The sequence below is a fragment of the Humulus lupulus genome, chromosome 8, assembly GCF_963169125.1.
Source record: "Humulus lupulus chromosome 8, drHumLupu1.1, whole genome shotgun sequence".
NCBI classification, from domain to species: domain Eukaryota; kingdom Viridiplantae; phylum Streptophyta; class Magnoliopsida; order Rosales; family Cannabaceae; genus Humulus; species Humulus lupulus.
The window spans coordinates 2,019,653-2,038,315 of NC_084800.1; the positions used below are offsets into that span (position 1 = coordinate 2,019,653).

Below are 18,663 nucleotides of genomic sequence, written 5' to 3' on the forward strand. Positions count from 1 at the left end.
AAATCTTTATTTTATCTATTTAAAATTATTTTTTTATACTTTTAAGGATCTTTTTAGAATCTATAAAAAAAAGTATTTAAAACAAAATATAAAAAAAATAACTTTTCGAAATAAATTTATCATTATAATATTTAAAATCAATTATTTGTTAAAAAATAATTAATGAAAATAGATAAGACGATTTACTTTATTTTTTATATTAAAATATTAATTTCTTCAAATAGTTTTAAATAAATTTATATATATTTCATTTAAGTACAATTCATTTTTTTAACATATTTATAAAATGTTAGAAAAACATATAATAAATAAATGAGGGGTTAATATGTAATTGTACAGAGGCAATAGAGAGAAGAGATAAAGGCTTTGGTCGTCTTCTTCAACCAATATCATCCTCAGTCCTCCTCACCCTTCAATTTTCTCTTTCTCTTTCTCTCAGCTCCCTCAAAATTAAGATGGGCAGTATTATTATTAATATTATTATTGTAGCTGTGTTTGTATATGGATTTGGATTTGGATTTGTGGCTCAGAATTTCTTGTCAAATGCTCAGCTTCTGCCTCAAGAAGAAGGTGAGGAACGTAATAACTAACGTTAATTAGTACTGTCTGTGCAAGAAAATAGTTACTGTTAGATCTCCCTTTATATAATTCTCCACAAGTTATTTTCTATTTATTATTACTTGGCAGTGATATAATAATTTTTGTGAATTGTCGATATATATTGTTTTATTTCATCAAGAAACACTCAAATAGGTTATATAGTTCTTTTGAACAATCATGTTCATCTTCGATCCTTAGCTTCTTAATATTCTTAGCTATATATATATATATATATATGATCTAATCCTTAGTTATAAACTCCAGTTAGTTGCTGTTATTTATGTCATGTGTACGTGTCGGTCAGAATCGTTGTGTTTGATTGCTAAACAATTTTGATTTATTTGAAGGGAAGTGATGATGAGATTAAACTAACTTAAATTGATGGTTTATATATTTTTGAACATTATGTTTTGTCCCATTATTTGTTTGGAGTCTGTGTTTTAACAAATTATTTTTTGGATTCTATATTTTGTAAAATAGTTAAAATAGAATCCTAAACTCAATTTTGATGAAGAAAAAATTGAATATAACAATACAGTTTTTAAGCAGAATAATTTTATTTTTGTTTTGGATTATTAGTTTGGTAAATTATTTGTGATTTTAGTTGAGAAAACATTGACCAAAAACGGGTTTAGAGTTTTATTTTAATTATTTTACAAAACATATGGTCTAAAAAATAATTTATCAAAACATAGGGTCCAAACAGATAATGAGACAAAACACAGGGTCCAAAAAAATATAAACCCTTAAACTTGTTTTCATAAACCTAAAAGCATAATATCACAATATGTCAAATAAAAAAAAAAAAAAAAAAAGCATAAGAGCACAAACAAGAAAATTCATAAAAAAATTTACTTTTTCAAATAGTTTAAGGATAAAAAAGTAATTCTAAGTTTGGATTTGGAAAATGAATCAGGGTGACAGGAACAACGGTTAGAAAATAAAAGTATGGTCATTTTTTCAAGTATAATATATTTAGAAATAAAATAATATTAACAAGAGTAAGAATAATATTAACCTCAAATTATATATGTTTTGGCAAATTGGTTTACATATATTTTTTTGTTAAGCGAATTGATCCTAAATTTATTATTTTGATGCAATTACTTATCTAGGACTATCACTATAAAAAACTATGATTAAATATATTTGTAGTCACAATTTTATTATTATATATATACACATAATTTTTGGCAGGAAGATGTGATATTTAATCATAATTTTTTTGAGTAATTGGCAACAATTAAGTTTTGCCCATTTATACATTTAACCTCCCGTTTTTTCTTTGGGCAATACTCTCTTATGTGCCAATATGTTGGCAAATATAAGGTGAAGTTCATTCTAGTCTGTTAACCGTCATCGTAGATCATCTATATGTATCTTTGTGTACATATAACATGTTTTTATTGGTCTATGTTATTTATTAATTTAAATATTATAAAAATTAATAAAAAAATTAAAATTTTTTATATAATTAAAAATTGTTCTCCATCCGTCTCTCTCTCAAACACTCTCTAACCTGATCTGAGATTTGTTGGGTTTGCTGGAGCTGGAGGGGATAAGGAGCTGGACAGAAAGAAGAAAAAAAAAATGAAAAAAAGAGAAAAGAATTTTTTTTATTAATGTGTTTGATTTTTTAAAAAATATTATAACAATTTTTGTAATTTTAATTTTTTTAATATTTAATTAATTTATATATTATTTAAATAAATAAATAACATGGACGAATAAAAACGTGTCATGTATACACAAGAATATACGTGAATTTTCTACCGTGACATAGGACAACACCTTAGATTTGCCATCAGATTAGCACATAAGTGAGTATTGGCACACAAAAAAAAGTTAAGTGTATAAAAGGGCAAACTTAAGTGGGTTTTGTAGTCTATTACTTTAATTTGTTTTTATTAAAATTGAGATTTGTGATTTAGTTTTTAATGTGACAGTGGTAACTCTTCAAACAATTTCTGACAAGCTAAATATGGGTTCTTTTTGGAGCAAAATCAGCCAAAATTCTTGTCAACGTCAACAACAAGACTTCAGTAATTCACTTGACGACCAGAGTTTAGTTTTTCGGAAACTTAATTTTATCAACGGCATCGGTGATGTTTGCCACGTCCACAGCATGTGTGTTCACTTTTATTTTTTATTTATTTTTATATATAAATACGAAGAGCGTTATGGTCAATTCCTATTTTAATAACTTAGTCAATTTTTATTTTTTAAAACACATGGTGAAGTAATTTTTTTCATGGCAATATTCATTTTAGTTACAACATTTTTCTTGCAAATTTTCGAAAATTTTTGAATAGTTTACAATGCTGAAAATAGAGTTTCTGATATTTCTTAATATTCTGATTTACAAGTGTGTTAAAAAAAATACAAACTTATTTTTGACATTGTAAACTATTAGAAATTTTTCAAAAATTTATAAGATATATATTGTACTACAACGAACACTTTTGTCAAAAACTTTGGCATATGTTTTCAGAAGCAAATGTTGATCAAGAGGTTAAAATAGGAGATTATTATTGTCACTCTTTATATAAACATATATAAATAATATTTGGGTAGACAAAAGGGGGCATGTGGCAATGCTATTGAACTTTTTGTTTCCAATTGGTATAAAATTGTAGTGGGGTGTGTGGTATATCCTCTAGCGTTAGAACATGTTCCTCTAATTTTTTCTTTTCATATTATAGTTATAGTGAATATTTAGCTAATTTTAAAAAAAAAATTGAATTTTTTTTTACTGTTTTAAACTAGTTGTTTCAACACTGTAAATTATTTGAAATTTCTAAAAAATTTACAAAAAATTTACTATTAACCATAATCACTACCATAAAAAAAAAACTAAGATGAAGATGCCCATATCATTTTTGGAAATGTGTTTTACTAATACATATTTTTAAAAATTTTAAAGGATGAAGCCCCTTAAGATTATATTAATATAGTTTTTTTAAAAAAAAAATATTATCTTCATTTTCACTTCCATAAAAATTATATGGTAGGCTAGTTTGAAAAGTTATACATTCTTGCATTATTAGCATAATATAATACATCTCCTTTCCTAATTTTTTTTGATTAATTATCCTTTTTAGAGTAAATTTATTGTTAATGCAGTGTTTGAAATTATAAAATAACAGTTATATCAAGGGTCACAATCTATCGGGAGCTATACCTGAAGAGTTTGGGAATCTCCCGAATCTTACAGAACTGTGAGTTGTGTATCTTAAGTTTATGTTTTATTTCTTTACTTTTTAATTTACGGGTTTAGTTTTAACAAAAATAAAAAAAATAACAATAATAATAATAATAATAATAATATAACTTAATTTATTAATATTTTTTAAAAAAGATAAATGAAAATTACATAATTTATTGCTCTTGAACAAATAATACTCATGAAAAGCAAATATAGATTTCTAGAAAGAGATGACGAATATAAATATCTAAGGACCGGTTTGCTAAAATTTTTGTTTTTGAATTTTTTAAACACAAAAATAGAAATATTATTTTATTTTTAAAAAATAAAAATATGTTTGGTAAATATTTTAAAAATAATAAACGTGTTTGATAACTTTTATTTTTATTTTTTGTTTAATAACATAAGGTGTTGATTTGAGGAAGAGAAAAAAAAATAAAAATTATTTAAAAAAAATTTGAAAGTGAACAAAATTTTATTTTTAAAATTTAATAAATTTTAATTAAAATTTTAAAAAATAATAAATAAAAAGAAAATTATCAAACACATTTTATATTTAATTTTCAAATTTTTAATTAATAAAATAATTTTTTTTTTTAAATATTACCAAACAGCCTTAAGTTACGAATAAAATAAAAGAAGAATATTTGGGACAAAATACTCTTAATAAAAAAATTTGTTGGCGAAACCCCAACTATTATATTTTTGTTGCAGTTATTCAGTTTGGATCGTTTAGTGTCAGTTATGACCATGTGATTGTCCCTGTAGAATAGGATTATTTTTTTTACTGTTGATTGTGTAGATTTATTAATGTTCACGATATTTATGGTTATATTACTGCATATAATGCTTTTCCAAAAGTGATTGCAGAGCAAAGAAGTGAAACCTGGTTCACTTTTTTCCACGAGAGAATAAAAAAAGAAACAAAAGCTAGCTCTGTTTAATGCCAACAATCAATAATAAAATAATAAGTAACGACTAAAAATTTAATATTTATTGGTTATCTAAATTTAACTAATGTTATATTTTGATCTAATTTTTTTGTTAAGAAATTCTGAATTCCATAAAGATTAATGTTCATAAGTACGGATAGACATCCAAGAAAGCTCATTGTCCGGGGGCTAAAGGCATGTTTTAGCCAATCTATGAGCGATTACATTAAAGTTACGACTAACATGAGAAAGAGATGTCTCGAAAAGTTAGACAAAATAAGTTAGACTACCATAAATATTTTGATATAAATTTATATTAGCTTTTAGTATGTTCCAAATGGAGATGCGGTTAGAGAATAATGTTTATTGCTCTATATATATAAGGGGTGTGTATCCGATTCGATCCAATCCAATTTTTTATTTATTTATCCAATCAAATCCAATTAGTAATTGGATTTTAAAAATCACCAATCCAATCCAATCTAATTAAGCTTTAAAATCTAATATAATCAAATTAGTAATTGGATTGGTTAGGTTTTTTAATTGGATTTGGAAATTGATTATTATTATTAACTTAAAATCATAAAAAAATCACATAAAAACTAAGGTTGAATTAGGTAATGTATTTCTTTTAGGATTTAATTATGTAATCTAGTGTAGTATGGTGCAGGAAAACAAGTAGACAACAAAAAATAATGCAATATAATTATTTTTTTATTATATCAAATAAATATAAATATTTTTTAATATATATTTTATCTAATTAGATTGAATTGGATTGATTTTTAATTGAATATTTACCGCGTTATCTAATAATTGATCAAAATCTAATTTTTTAAAATCAAATTATAATTGAATATCTAATGTTTTGTAATTGTATTGGATTGGATTAGTTCATTATAATTGTATAATTGAATTGAATTTGATTTGAACAATATATTATATTATATTTTTTGGAACAATAATTTTTTTAGTTATTTAAATAAAATGAATAAAATATATGATGTATTATGTAATGAAAAAAAATATTTTGAAGGTTGGAATATAGTTTGCGCTTGCGTTGTGAGTGCTTTCTCACCTTTAATTTTTGTTTTTTAAATAATACAACAATCATTTGGCGCCTTTATTTTGGTTTTAAATGTATTCGTTGTTGTTGTTGTTGTTGGATGGAACATTGATATTTGTAGTTTGGGGTTGATTGAGCAGTGATCTCACTCGCAACTACTTTCATGGATCAATTCCTCGAATCTTGGCTCGTCTCCCACTTAGAGTTCTGTAAGTGAATCTTTATATTCCATAATTTATTTATAGTTGATAAAATCTCACTCTAATGTCCCTTCATATGCCTCAGGTCTCTGTTCGGAAACCAACTCAATGGTTCGATTCCGCCGGAGATCGGTAACATCGCCACGCTCACCGAGCTGTAAGTTAACCTTGCAATTCAACCAAAATACTGCTTGTTTCTTTAATTTGTTTTCAGTTGATCAAATTTTGATTTTTTAGGGTATTGGAGCAAAATCAGCTTGAAGGTCCTCTTCCCGAAACCCTAGGGGAATTGAGAAATTTGAATAGACTGTAAGTTTTCTGTCCCTGATCTCTCTCTTTGGTGGATTAGAGTTTCTTATTTGTGGGAAAAGAAAAAAGATTCCAGGCTTACTCATTATCCAATTCCAAAGGATTCCAGGTTTACTCATGATCCAATTCCAAATTTGCCTGCAAAATATATACACATATATCTTATGCCTCCTCTGAGTGAGGGATTATCTCAGTCTGATTGTTTATGGTTCTATCCCAGTTGGTTCCTAGTGGTGTCGTATCATACTGTAATGGATATTTATGTTCAATCTCAGTACCTATTACGTTACTCATGTAATTTGTGCGTATTTGATAATATATATATATATATATATATATAGCGCACCATCAGTTGTGAGTGTTTTTAGTAACCATCTATTTTTAATATTTTCAGTACAGAGATAATGTAGTACTAGTTTCCACAAATTTTTAAGAAATTCAAAATAATTTAAGATGACCATTTGTTACATGCGCCTATGAATATCGAAACAACTATGTGTTAGGTCCTTTCTAACTACATCATACTGTCACATAAAAAAAAATAGAATCTTAACTTATTCATGTACCTAGAATAATAAAATTACCCAATAGACAGTGACTAGAAACAATCACTACCCAATTATTTTTTTTTATATATATATATATATTCCTATCGGTGTATATTTGCTTCAAAACAATGCTTCACTAATAGTTTCTTTCATTATACAGCGTTCTGTCTTCCAATAATTTCAATGAAACCATACCGAATACATTTCGAAATCTAAAGAACTTAACCGAATTGTAAGTGACTCGTAAGATAACATCATTGCAATAAGCCTTTTCCGAATTTAGAACTGTGATACGATCTTTTTTTGTAACTGAATGCAGTAAAATAGATGGGAGCAGAATATCAGGAAGCATACCTAGTTTTATTGGGAACTGGACCAAACTTGAAAGACTGTGAGTAGAGAGTACTGACTTTCACCCCATTATCTGATTTTTACTGTCTCTTTCTCTCTCTATCTACATACACATACACGGTTATATCTTTCTATTTCTCTGATAAGAACATGTGTCTAGCTTTTCATTTCTTGTACGCTGAGTAATATGTTGCAGGAGTATGCTAGGAACATCCATGGAGGGACCTATTCCGCCTGCCATATTTGGTTTGACTAGTTTAACTGAATTGTGAGATTAATCTCTTATAACTTCTAATGACAAGTTTATTTTAATGGACTCGTGAAAGGTTAATAGAAATGAATATATTAGCTGATTAACTTTCTTATTCAGGAGAGTTTCTGATCTCGGAGGATCTAATATTAGTTTTCCTGCTCAGATGAATACGAGTAGTTTTGAAATATTGTGAGTTCGATATCACTTAATATGCTGTAACAAAAGTACTTTATAAATAATTAGTTTTAATGGTGTTCTTATTAAGTATTGGCATCACTTTTGGACTCAGGATATTGAGGAATTGTTCACTTAGTGGTCAAATTCCACGGTTCTTTGGAAACTCTATGCGAACATTGTAAGTGCTTGCATTTGTTATACTGCTAGAAAACTTATAATTTCTCCATATATTTTATATATTGGTTGTTCTGCTGCCTCTGTTAAGTGTTAACAAGTAACAACCCAGTTGAATTAGGAATACCTGACTATTATTTATTTAGAATAAACTTGTCAAATTTTTTCCATGTTTAATATTATTTGATTTCTTATTTTGATTTTTGAGAATTTGATTCGGTTTACAAGCCTTTATTTGTGCTTAATTACGAGACTTAACCTTTTTGTTTTTTTTTGCATGACGTAATGAGGTCTCATATTTTGTTAGGAATCACACAGAAAGCACTTCAATTTAGGAAGCCTCCCTCCCCTGCTTTAACTTTTTATTATATATATTAGGATACTTTACTAATACAGTATTACTAAGGCTAACCATATCCAACACCATTTGACGTAATTTATTATTATTAGTACAATTTAATATTGAGTCTCATATATTTATTTTATATTATAATATGTGGGACCCGACATTAATTTACTCCATCACAATATAGGGTGCCAAATAACAACGAACTTACTAATATAATATAGACATGGATCGATGTAGAATCATAATTGAGGAGAATTACAATTAAGTCGAACGATACATGAGTTTTATATTAAAACTAAAAACCAATTGACAATGAGTAAAATAATTTATATTTTTATAAACAATAAACAAATGGGACTCTTCTATGCCCCTCAAGATGGTTGCTGTATTTGAGTAACGATCTTGAACCAGATTCCTAATGACTCTTTTTGACTTGTTGTTTTAGATCAAATTTCTAGTGATTCTTTTATTCACTATTATTTGAATTGAAGTTCTAGTTTTTTTTATTCGTTATCATTTTGGACCAAATGCTCATTACAGCTATTGCTGTCTACAGACTATATTAAGATTCACAAGTTTGTAATAAAAAACCAATTGATAATGAGTAGAGTAGCACAATCTTATAAATGTATTATTAGTATACTTTATTTGATGTTGAACTTGTATAAGTCATCTCAAGGTGCTTTGTTTAAGCACTAATCTTAAACTGAATCTCTAATAATTCTTAGTCAGTGGCGTGGCCAAAATTTTGTTTCAGCGGGTGTGGAAATTATATAATTGTATTAGTCGTATGAAATGTGTATTGGTAAAGACATAATAGAAGAAATATACACATGAGGGGACAAAATATAAAAAATTACGTATAAAAATTAAATAAAAAGAATTTAGCTGGAGCATTTTTTTTTAAATCATTACATGTTAAATTAATGATATATCTATATATTGTAATTAGATTTAGCTGGAGCATATGTGTAAGAATTTATATAAAATGAGACAAAATATGATATATGTACATAAAAAAACAGATTAAAATGGCAGGGGTCCTGCCTGCCTCTCATATGCTCGGTCTGTGAAAATATATACATTGAACTGTGATTAAAGATCCTTGCAAACTAGTTGAAGTTCAAATTTAGGGATATTTTTGGTTCAAAAGGTCTGTGGAGTTTGACAATATATTGTTTCTGGATGATAGATGGAGTACGTCTCAAATAGAGAAGTGAGACAAGTCGTGGATATAAAAGTCGGTCGTAATTGATTCACTAAGAGAGACTTTTAGTATGTCCATCTGAGAATTCTTTAGGTCGCGTACTCAGAATATCTACTCGCTGGACCTAAAACTTCTAATTCATATTCTTTGATCTACTTTTTAAGAAGCATTGTGTATTTAGTAATTAATGAAAATTTCATTTCTTGTTTTCAATTTTTGATATCACTATCTTTTATAACATCGAGGAGCTTTGTCTTTTCTCTTCTTTCGGTTATATCCGATTATGTTGTCCCTTTGAAGCCTTACTGTTCATATTCAAATACATGGAATCCACGGTCTTATTATTTGAATTCTTGTTTGCAAATAACTGCATTGTGAAGTATTTAATAACACTTTGTTACTAAAAGATGGGGCGATTCCAAACCTAATTAATATGACATGGTAATATCATGTAATATTCTGTATGCATTAAGTACTGATATATGCTTATTCACGCTGTTTCGCTTGGTCTTCTTTTTAGAGACCTAAGTTTCAACAAGTTGACCGGCAAAATTCCATGGGAAACTGGTGATTATCTCAATAGAATAAATTTCCTGTGAGTATATAGTTGATAGTGCATTGGTTTAATTTATATTTATCCAATATTGTTTGTCCTTGACTAGTTTTTTGAGAAAGAAATGATCAGTACTCTATGGATGTAGGTTTCTGACCAACAACTCACTGACTGGTGAAGTTCCGACTTGGATGTTGAGGGCTAAAAACAAATATTTGTTAGTCTTTCATTATCTATAGTCTATGATCTTTAATTTATTTGGATTCTTAAACTTTCTGTCACTTTATATGAGACATGCGTCCACCTCTAACTTGTGTTTCTTTTATTGATAATTTGACTCTAATTTGATGACTTATCTATTCTTAGTGATTTATCATACAACAACTTTTCTGGGATGCTTACAGACGTGTCTTGTGAATCTATGGAAAATGTGTAAGTTCGTTTTTATTCAAAGAGTTTCACAAAAAGTATCAGTGTCTATGTGAGTGGGCATTTTCAATGCTAGATCAAAATCATCTACTTATTGCATATTCTTCTTTATCTTTTAAACAGGAATCTGGTTTCTGGTTACTCATCTTCCAATAAGAGTCTGCCGTAAGTCCCTCAATATGATTCATAGCTATTATCGTCTTTTGAATTTGTAAGCTTTAGTACTCCAACTTTATATGGCAAATATTATGCAACCGTCTGACATGGGATTTGTTCGGCTACACAACATTTAAACCAATCTAAAGTTTCTGTTGACTCATAATTTGTTGCATTAACTGGTGTACAATATTTGATTGCCCTACTCCTTATTTTCTTATTTCAATCTTCTTTCATGAATATTGATTGACTAAAATTAAAATCAACAATCAGATGGTGCGTCAGGAAGGACCTGCCCTGCTCTACCGAACCACAACGTAAGGATAGAGTCAAATAGAACCATGCTATTCATTGACCAACTTTAGCTTATTCAAATTGCAAATGCTCAATAGATTGATGTCATCTAAGATGTAATTTGTTACACCCTACAGCTCGTTCTTTGTTTATCAATTGTGGAGGCCCAAATTTTGGTGATTATGTAGATGACTCAAACAAGGACGGGCCGTCATTCTTCCGTCATTCATCAGAAAGGTGGGGTTATAGTAGTACAGGGATTTACATGGACGCTAGCGTGGACAATACCCCGGCCAATATTAAAGATTACGTAGTGAAAAGTGCTTTTCCTTCAAATGGAAGTAACCCAAGAATTTTTGACACAGCTCGCATTGTCCCTCTGTCGCTCAAGTATTATGGCCTTTGTCTGAGGAGAGGGAGTTACAAAGTGACGCTTCACTTTGCTGAAATAATGTTTTCTGATGACGAGAGCTTTAGCAGTCTTGGGAAGCGCATATTTCATGTCTTCGTTCAAGTAAGTAAAAGGAGCCACAGAACGAATATATATATATATATATCTACAAACAAAGAAAATACAAAGGGCTATTCATGTCAAAATTATGGTGACACCATGAAATAAAAATAATATTACACAAGTACACCCCAGCAGCACCGGTAGAATTTTGACAAAATAATTTATTATAGTCATTATTTTTCATTAAATGACGATCTCTTCCCATAAAGAACTATTAATTGTTTAAATTTAAACAATACTTAACTCCATGTTTATTTTTTTTTGTTTAAATTAAATTTTATTGAATTTGTAGTAAAATATTTATTGAATTTGTCGTCTCTTACAACTCCAGGGTGCTATTGTAATTATTTTTTACCCTGTGGTGTCATAGTAATTTTGTCATTAATAAAGGTTGTCAATATTTTTTATCAATTATTTGTCTTATACTATGTAAATCGAAGAAAGATGCCGAAGCTTGTCAAGATTTAACATCATGTTTGAACAGGGGAAACTAGTTTTGAGTGACTTCAATATTGCGGAGAGGGCTGGAGGTGTTAATATAGGCCACAATGTGACATTTGATGATATTTTTGTTGACGGTAGCACTTTAGAGATCCACTTATACTGGGCAGGGAAAGGAACTACAACTATCCCTCAAAAAAGTGTCTATGGACCTCTAATATCTGCTATTAGCGTGACATCAAGTAATTTCACCTCCAAACTATGACTTTTTCTGTCTTGTAATTAGTTGCATCATAATATCAGTTCTCTTCCTGCAGACGATGAAGATACTGGCTTATCTGTTGGAGCTATTGTTGGCATTGTAATTTCTTCATGTACTCTTGTCTTGCTGATTCTGTTAGTGCTCAGAATGACAGGATATATAGGAAAGAAAGACCTTGAAGATGAAGGTGAGGATGAATTTGATCTTAAATCAAAATTTCCTTAGAGAAGAGGCTGGTATCACCACCTCCTGTGATAATTATATATTTCAAAATCTTTGTTGGATACAGTTTTCTACTTTGAATTATGTTAGAGAAGAAATGTTGATTAATGAGTTCTCACTTGTCAAGTAATGTGATTTTTATTATTCGCTAACTCTGTTCTTTGTTATGAGCAGATAATTGTATATCACTCTTAGTATAGCGTTGCCCATTTTTGTGACTGATTCTTAAATAAATTCTTTTACTTATATTGGTTTTGCTTTAGATTCATCCTATTGGATACTTTTGCTTCAGATAAGTTGTAACCTCATCTGGATTTATTGCTCATCTTGTTTATACAGATTGGCCTCAGGCTGATGATTTGTTTTTATTTTATTTATATAGCTGTTAATTTATTTTCTTTATTTATTAATCTCTCTCTCTTTTTTGTTTTTTGTTTTAAAATAATCACATGTAACTTTTTAAGGTTTCACAGTTTCATTGGCATAAGATATCTTGATTTCAAAGAATTTTGACTTATTGAATAATGCTTTAAATGTTTCTAACCTTTTAAGAGCTATAAGATGCATTCTAATGGTTCTACTTGAACTATTGCTGAGTTTAAAGTGATCGTATTTCCTTTAGAATGAGCAACAGGACCTCTTGAATGTCATTGCTGTTCAAGTATTGAACAAGTTTTTTCATGAACTCATGAATGTGATTCTAGCTAAAAATACTTAAAGAGTTGTAGTTTGGGGTTTGTTTTTATAATCTAAATGAGAATTAAAAAAGAAAAAAAAATCTATCATTATCGTCAAGCATTTAATTTTAATCTTGTATATGTTCCCTCATGGAGAGCTCTAAAACCTTTTTTGCGTTTCAGAGTTACGTGGGTTGGAACTTCAAACAGGATATTTCACTCTAAAGCAAATCAAATCTGCCACTGCTAATTTTGATCCTGCAAATAAGATAGGTGAAGGAGGCTTTGGGCCAGTTTACAAGGTAAGTACTTATTAGTAAAGGTTTATGCATTTTGACTATGCACATTCGAATATTTGGTTCAGATTAAATTACAAGAACTATTAATAAGTTGCCAAAAGACTAAAATAACAATAATGATAGTGCGAAACTTTTGATACTGATTTAGTTTTTTACTTTTTAGGGTGCCTTGTCAAATGGTGGTACAATTGCTGTTAAGCAGCTCTCGCCAAAATCAAAGCAGGGGAATCGAGAGTTTATTAATGAGATTGGCATGATATCTGCATTGCAACACCCAAACCTTGTGAAGCTATATGGTTGCTGTATTGAAGGAAAGCAATTGCTGCTTGTATATGAGTATTTGGAAAATAATAGTCTTGCTCGTGCTCTTTTCGGTAATAACATTAGCTTCATGCAATAGATGTTAGAATAAGCATTTACATCTTTCTCTCTCATCTATCTTTATGATGATAGGTCCTGAGGAGCATCGGCTACACCTGGACTGGCCAACAAGACAAAAGATATGCTTGGGGATAGCTAGGGGACTGGCTTATCTTCACGAGGAATCAGCAATAAAAATTGTTCACAGAGATATAAAAGCAACCAATGTGCTGCTTGATAAGGATCTAAATGCGAAGATATCAGATTTTGGTTTGGCTAAGCTTGATGAAGAAGAAGATACCCATATCAGCACTCGAATAGCGGGAACAATGTGAGACTCTCTCTCTCTCTCTCTCTATTGATTATTCAGAGTCAATTTAATTTTTGTTATTTGGGGTTAGTTGTGTTTTTTTTGCTGTTTTGTTTGTTTTACTTGTAACCACGGTTTTCCTCCGCCACAAGTGAGGGTTCTCATTAATTTGAGTTGAGGTCAGCCTTTGACCTCTCTCTCTTTTTCAAAAAAAAAAATTCAGAGTCAATTTAACAATGAAATATCCCAGTTTTATTCTGGGATTTGGAAGATCGGTATATGTGTGCTATGTAGTTAATATCTATTTTCTTTGCACATCCTGGATGATAATTGAAGACAAATTTCTTGTTAACTAGCAAGTGCAAGAAGCCTCTTTTCTTTTGTTGGCTATAGAGTATATAATATGTGATATGTTTACGTTTTCAGAGGATATATGGCACCTGAATACGCAACAAGAGGTTACTTGACAGATAAAGCAGATGTTTATAGCTTTGGAGTTGTAGCTTTAGAGATTGTCAGTGGGAAGAGCAATACAAATTATAGGCCAAAGGAGGAGTTTGTTTATCTTCTTGATTGGGTTAGTCAAATGCATTGCATGCTATACTTTTGTCCTCTTCTCAATACATTTCTTAAATTTCATCGGCAGAAGTTTGAAACATGGTGGAGTCGTAGAAAGAATGTTAATTTCCTTTTTTTTTTAATTTGTTTTGTTGAGAAACCCCAGTAAAATCTTTAAAACTGAGCTGTAATCCATTATTTGATGAAACAACCTTACATATTGATTTGGTACAAAATTAATATACCATGTACCTTGTTTACATACAAGTTAAAGCTACTTTTCAATCTGATGAAGTTCATAGGAGATAACAGTTTCATTTGGTATTGTCCATGTAACTACAGGCTTGTGTTCTACAAGAACGAGGCAATCTTTTAGAACTTGTGGATCCCATTCTAGGTTCAAACTACTCCAAAAACGAGGCTATGACAATGCTTTACTTGGCTCTCTTATGCACCAATCAGTCTCCTAGCCTTAGACCGCCCATGTCTGCTGTTGTTGGTATGCTTGAAGGCAAAATTCCAGTCCAAGCACCAATAGTCGAACGAGACCGGAATGCAAGGTTCAAAGCCTTTGAGAAGTTAGCACTAGACAGCGAAATAGACATTTCTTTGTACCCTCATGAGAGTCAAGAAGTAGGCATGTCTTCTGATGCGCCTTGGATTGATTCCTCCGCATCTCTCTGCACCACAGATGGTAATCAGGGCAATGCCTCATCAAGTAAGCCTCTCTTGAATGACCTCTACGCAGTGGCCTAGTTGGAGGAAATTTTCATTAGTGTTGCAAGTCTATCAACTGGGTAGACTTGCATCAATCCTTTTCAGATTTCACTAATGCTATGTTTGGTTGGCCAGTTTATATTTGGAAATAGAGATTACGAGGAGTGTATTAGGGTTGTAGATTTGACCGAAAGATTGCTGAACTATAAAAAAAAAAAAAAAAGAAACGAAATACTACATTGTATCAGAGTAATGATATGTGCACCCATTGGTTATGTGTGTTCATCTATTTATGCTCAATCTCTACCTCCATGATGAGTTTTGAGATGTGGGGCACCTAAACTTCATACCACATTATAGCCAGTGACATAGTAGTTTAGATTAGCCAACTACATTTATCAAAATTAGAGCACATTGTTTTTAAAATAATGTTACTTAATATTTGAGTGCATAATTTATGTGCACATATCTTTACTTAGTTAGCATTTCCAAGAGGTTTCTCATTTTTGAATTTACTGTGATTTTTTTAAAATGAGCTAGTTGAATTTACATAAATTATTAACTAACTGTATTTTATTTAAATTATGGCATTGACATCATTTGAAAGTGATTCATACTAATTTATGATTATATTACATATACAAGACAAATTTAGTAATAGGGTTTAATTGTTATAGTTTTGTAAGTTCAACAACTTGATTGCTATTTTTTTCTTCCGAACCAAAATGAATTATTCAGCCAACCTACTATTATTACGTCACAATTTTCAAGTTCCAGTCAAAATCACCATTTATATTTTATACCGATAACATAAAAATTAAATCAAGAACCGAGACTACGTAATATTTAATAACTATTAATCCAATCACAACCAGGGTCCAGGAGTCAACAGTCAAATGCTTCAGAAACTTCTACAAAATGACAACAATTTCATTTTGCCAAACATCATTGGCAACTTCCTTACAAACCATAATCTGACCCAAATACCATATGTTCAAACATTTACGGAAGAACCCTCTGAAAATATTATAATAAAGAGCTAAACAACAAAGAGAAACTACCCGTTAAGTTTCTGAGAATGTCAAGGGTCTTGAGGGGTCTGGCGATGTTGATGAATCTGAGACATAATTGCTTGATGAATACTGAAATTGATCTTGAGTGGACCTGTAGTGGTAGATGATGTATTAGAGGTGGAGCTGATATCGAATGAAGGAGCAAAATACATTGGCCTTGGCAACTTGGATGGCAGGGTAGGCAATGGAGCTTCAAAATTTAGAACGCTCACCACTTGTTTGATATTAGGCCTGAATATGGGATCTGGATGGCAACACCATAACCCAGTTACCATCAAGCTCTCCATCTGCCTCTCATCAAATTCCTCACTTAATCTCATGTCAGCTGCTTCAAGGACTTGCCCTTTTCCATACAAGTCCCACACCCACTCCACAAGGCTTTCTTGGCTTGGTACTGCATTTCTTATAACTGGTTTTCTTCCACAGCAGATTTCAAGGGCAACCACTCCAAAGCTATAGACATCAGATTCTTTACTAGCCTTCCCAGTAGAGAGGCATTCCGGGGCCATGTAACCCATGGTGCCTGCTAACATTGTTGTTTGTAAACCTGACTCATGGTCTGCAAGCCGGGCGAGGCCAAAATCTCCTAGCTTGGCATTGAAGTTTGAATCTAACATTAAATTGCTTGACTTGATATCTCTATGCACAACACATTGTTCCCATTCTTCATGAAGGTACAACAAGGACGAAGCTAAGCCAATAGCTATTCTATATCTTACTGCCCATGTTAGTGTTGGTTTCCCTCCAAAGAGATGGTTATCGAGGCTACCATTGGGCAAAAATTCATAGACAAGAAGGAACTCACCTTTCGTGTGGCACCAACCAATGAGTTGAACCAAATTTCTGTGTCTCAAACGACTAATGATTTTCACCTCAGAAACATACTCCTTTTTTCCCTGCGTTGATCCTTTAGATATCCTCTTAACCGCCACTTCTGTATTAGATTCTGCTAACAGACCTCTGTAAACACCTCCAAATCCTCCCTGTCCAAGCTTCCCTTCCTCAGAAAAGTTGTTTGTTGCATAGTTTAATTCTCTGTAATTAAACCTCTTAGGTCCAGTTTCTCCAAATTCACCATCAATGGAATCGTCGTATTCCTCCTCTCCCATTCTCCTTGCAGCCCTTCTTCTCTTTAAGATAAACCAAATCACTAGCAGTCCACAAATCAAAACGACGAGACCAATGCCTAAACCAATCCACAAACCTGTGTTGCCTTTTCCTTTAATCTCCAGGCCTGAACTGAAGGACCAAGAAAGAATGTTATGCGTTTCAAATGAGACCCCAGTGGCTGCAGAGAAACCAATTCGGACCTTTTCTGGTAAGACATCCTTCATATCTATCCGATATTGAAGCTGGTTGTTCATTGAACTGTTGAAGGGAGTTCCATTATAAGTTAGAAAGACACCTAAAATACAAGTAACGGGGTTAAAACTCACCAAGGCATTTGCTACTCTTCCATCTTTAATGCTACTATTCCACAACACATTTTTTTTTGATATAATGGAGTTTACATTGATCCCTATGTGATTAGAGCTTGGATCCCATGGATTTTCATAACTATCAAACTCAACTGCAACAATAGGATTGCTTTGGCTGGAGTCATTTGCATTTTCAGCACTGAAAAGAGCAAGATATCCACCTCCTGAATTAGCAGGGATGTCGGACTCAAAAGGCGCAATGAAGAAGGAGATTCCACCCCCAAACCTGCTCTCAGTGTCATTTGCTTTGATCACAAAAGAGAAGCCAGCAGTGAATTCTGTGACTTCGCCTGTGTCTTTATCCCAAAGCTGCACTGGTTTTGAATACGAGGCCCGGCCAACACTATTAGGGAGGGAAAAGCCTTGACCATCAACTTTAGTGAGTCTGAGAGATTCATTAAAAGCAGAAGCATCACCTTGGAAGGTAATATCTTTCAGTTCCTTTGTTTGAAACTTAGGGAAGTTGAACTTAAGTGACTCTGTATTGTTTGTCAGGCTCAGAAGCAATAAGAAAGTGGTCTTAAGAATCAAGTGTGAACATGGGTGGATGGAAACTATCATTGTTGTAATGAGGATTAGTGGATTACAGTGGAGGAGGTTATAGTGTATAGACAGAAGAGAGCTTAATTATTTTGAGGTTACTCGGAAGAGTGGAAGAGATTTAAGCTATTAAGTAAAAAATCTGAACCATGCTTAGCTCACCTAATTCATGACTTGGTCTTTATTATGTCACTTGTCTATAGCTCCATTCAATTTTATAGACACTGCTGAAAAATTCTTGGTCAATTGTGTGTAATTTTTTTTTTCTTTAATATAAAACTGAATACGTATAAGATGATAATTGGATATCTAATTCTTTTTTAAATATTAAAGACCGACTAGCAATATAACTAATGACCTATGTTTTTTTAATGGTGTAGTCATTTTAGGAAATGTTGAATTGTGAACT

General features: G+C 31.0%; 2 protein-coding genes across 3 annotated transcripts; one reads left to right on the plus strand and one right to left on the minus strand.

The window, feature by feature from the left end:
• Window positions 1-374: 374 nt before the first annotated feature.
• LOC133794114 (probable LRR receptor-like serine/threonine-protein kinase At1g53430) lies at window positions 375-15,637 on the plus strand. Of its 2 annotated transcripts, XM_062231310.1 has the most exons (24): window positions 375-570; window positions 2,547-2,727; window positions 3,747-3,818; window positions 5,944-6,012; window positions 6,089-6,160; window positions 6,241-6,312; window positions 7,021-7,092; window positions 7,180-7,251; window positions 7,408-7,479; window positions 7,582-7,653; window positions 7,754-7,819; window positions 9,892-9,966; window positions 10,073-10,141; window positions 10,291-10,356; window positions 10,477-10,518; window positions 10,783-10,826; window positions 10,941-11,317; window positions 11,802-12,000; window positions 12,076-12,207; window positions 13,103-13,221; window positions 13,382-13,592; window positions 13,672-13,909; window positions 14,315-14,465; window positions 14,789-15,637. In XM_062231310.1, exons 1-24 carry the CDS (start codon window positions 456-458, stop codon window positions 15,200-15,202), a joined length of 3,072 nt encoding a protein of 1,023 aa, XP_062087294.1. In that variant the 5' UTR covers window positions 375-455; the 3' UTR covers window positions 15,203-15,637. The 2 variants fall into 2 exon arrangements, with proteins under 2 accessions (XP_062087294.1, XP_062087296.1); XM_062231312.1 differs by lacking the exon at window positions 7,021-7,092.
• Window positions 15,638-16,244: 607 nt separating this feature from the next.
• On the minus strand, window positions 16,245-18,275 carry LOC133793598 (L-type lectin-domain containing receptor kinase IX.1-like). Its single transcript, XM_062230911.1, has one exon. The coding sequence runs from the start codon at window positions 18,273-18,275 to the stop codon at window positions 16,245-16,247; it is 2,031 nt and encodes a 676-aa protein (XP_062086895.1).
• Window positions 18,276-18,663: the final 388 nt, after the last annotated feature.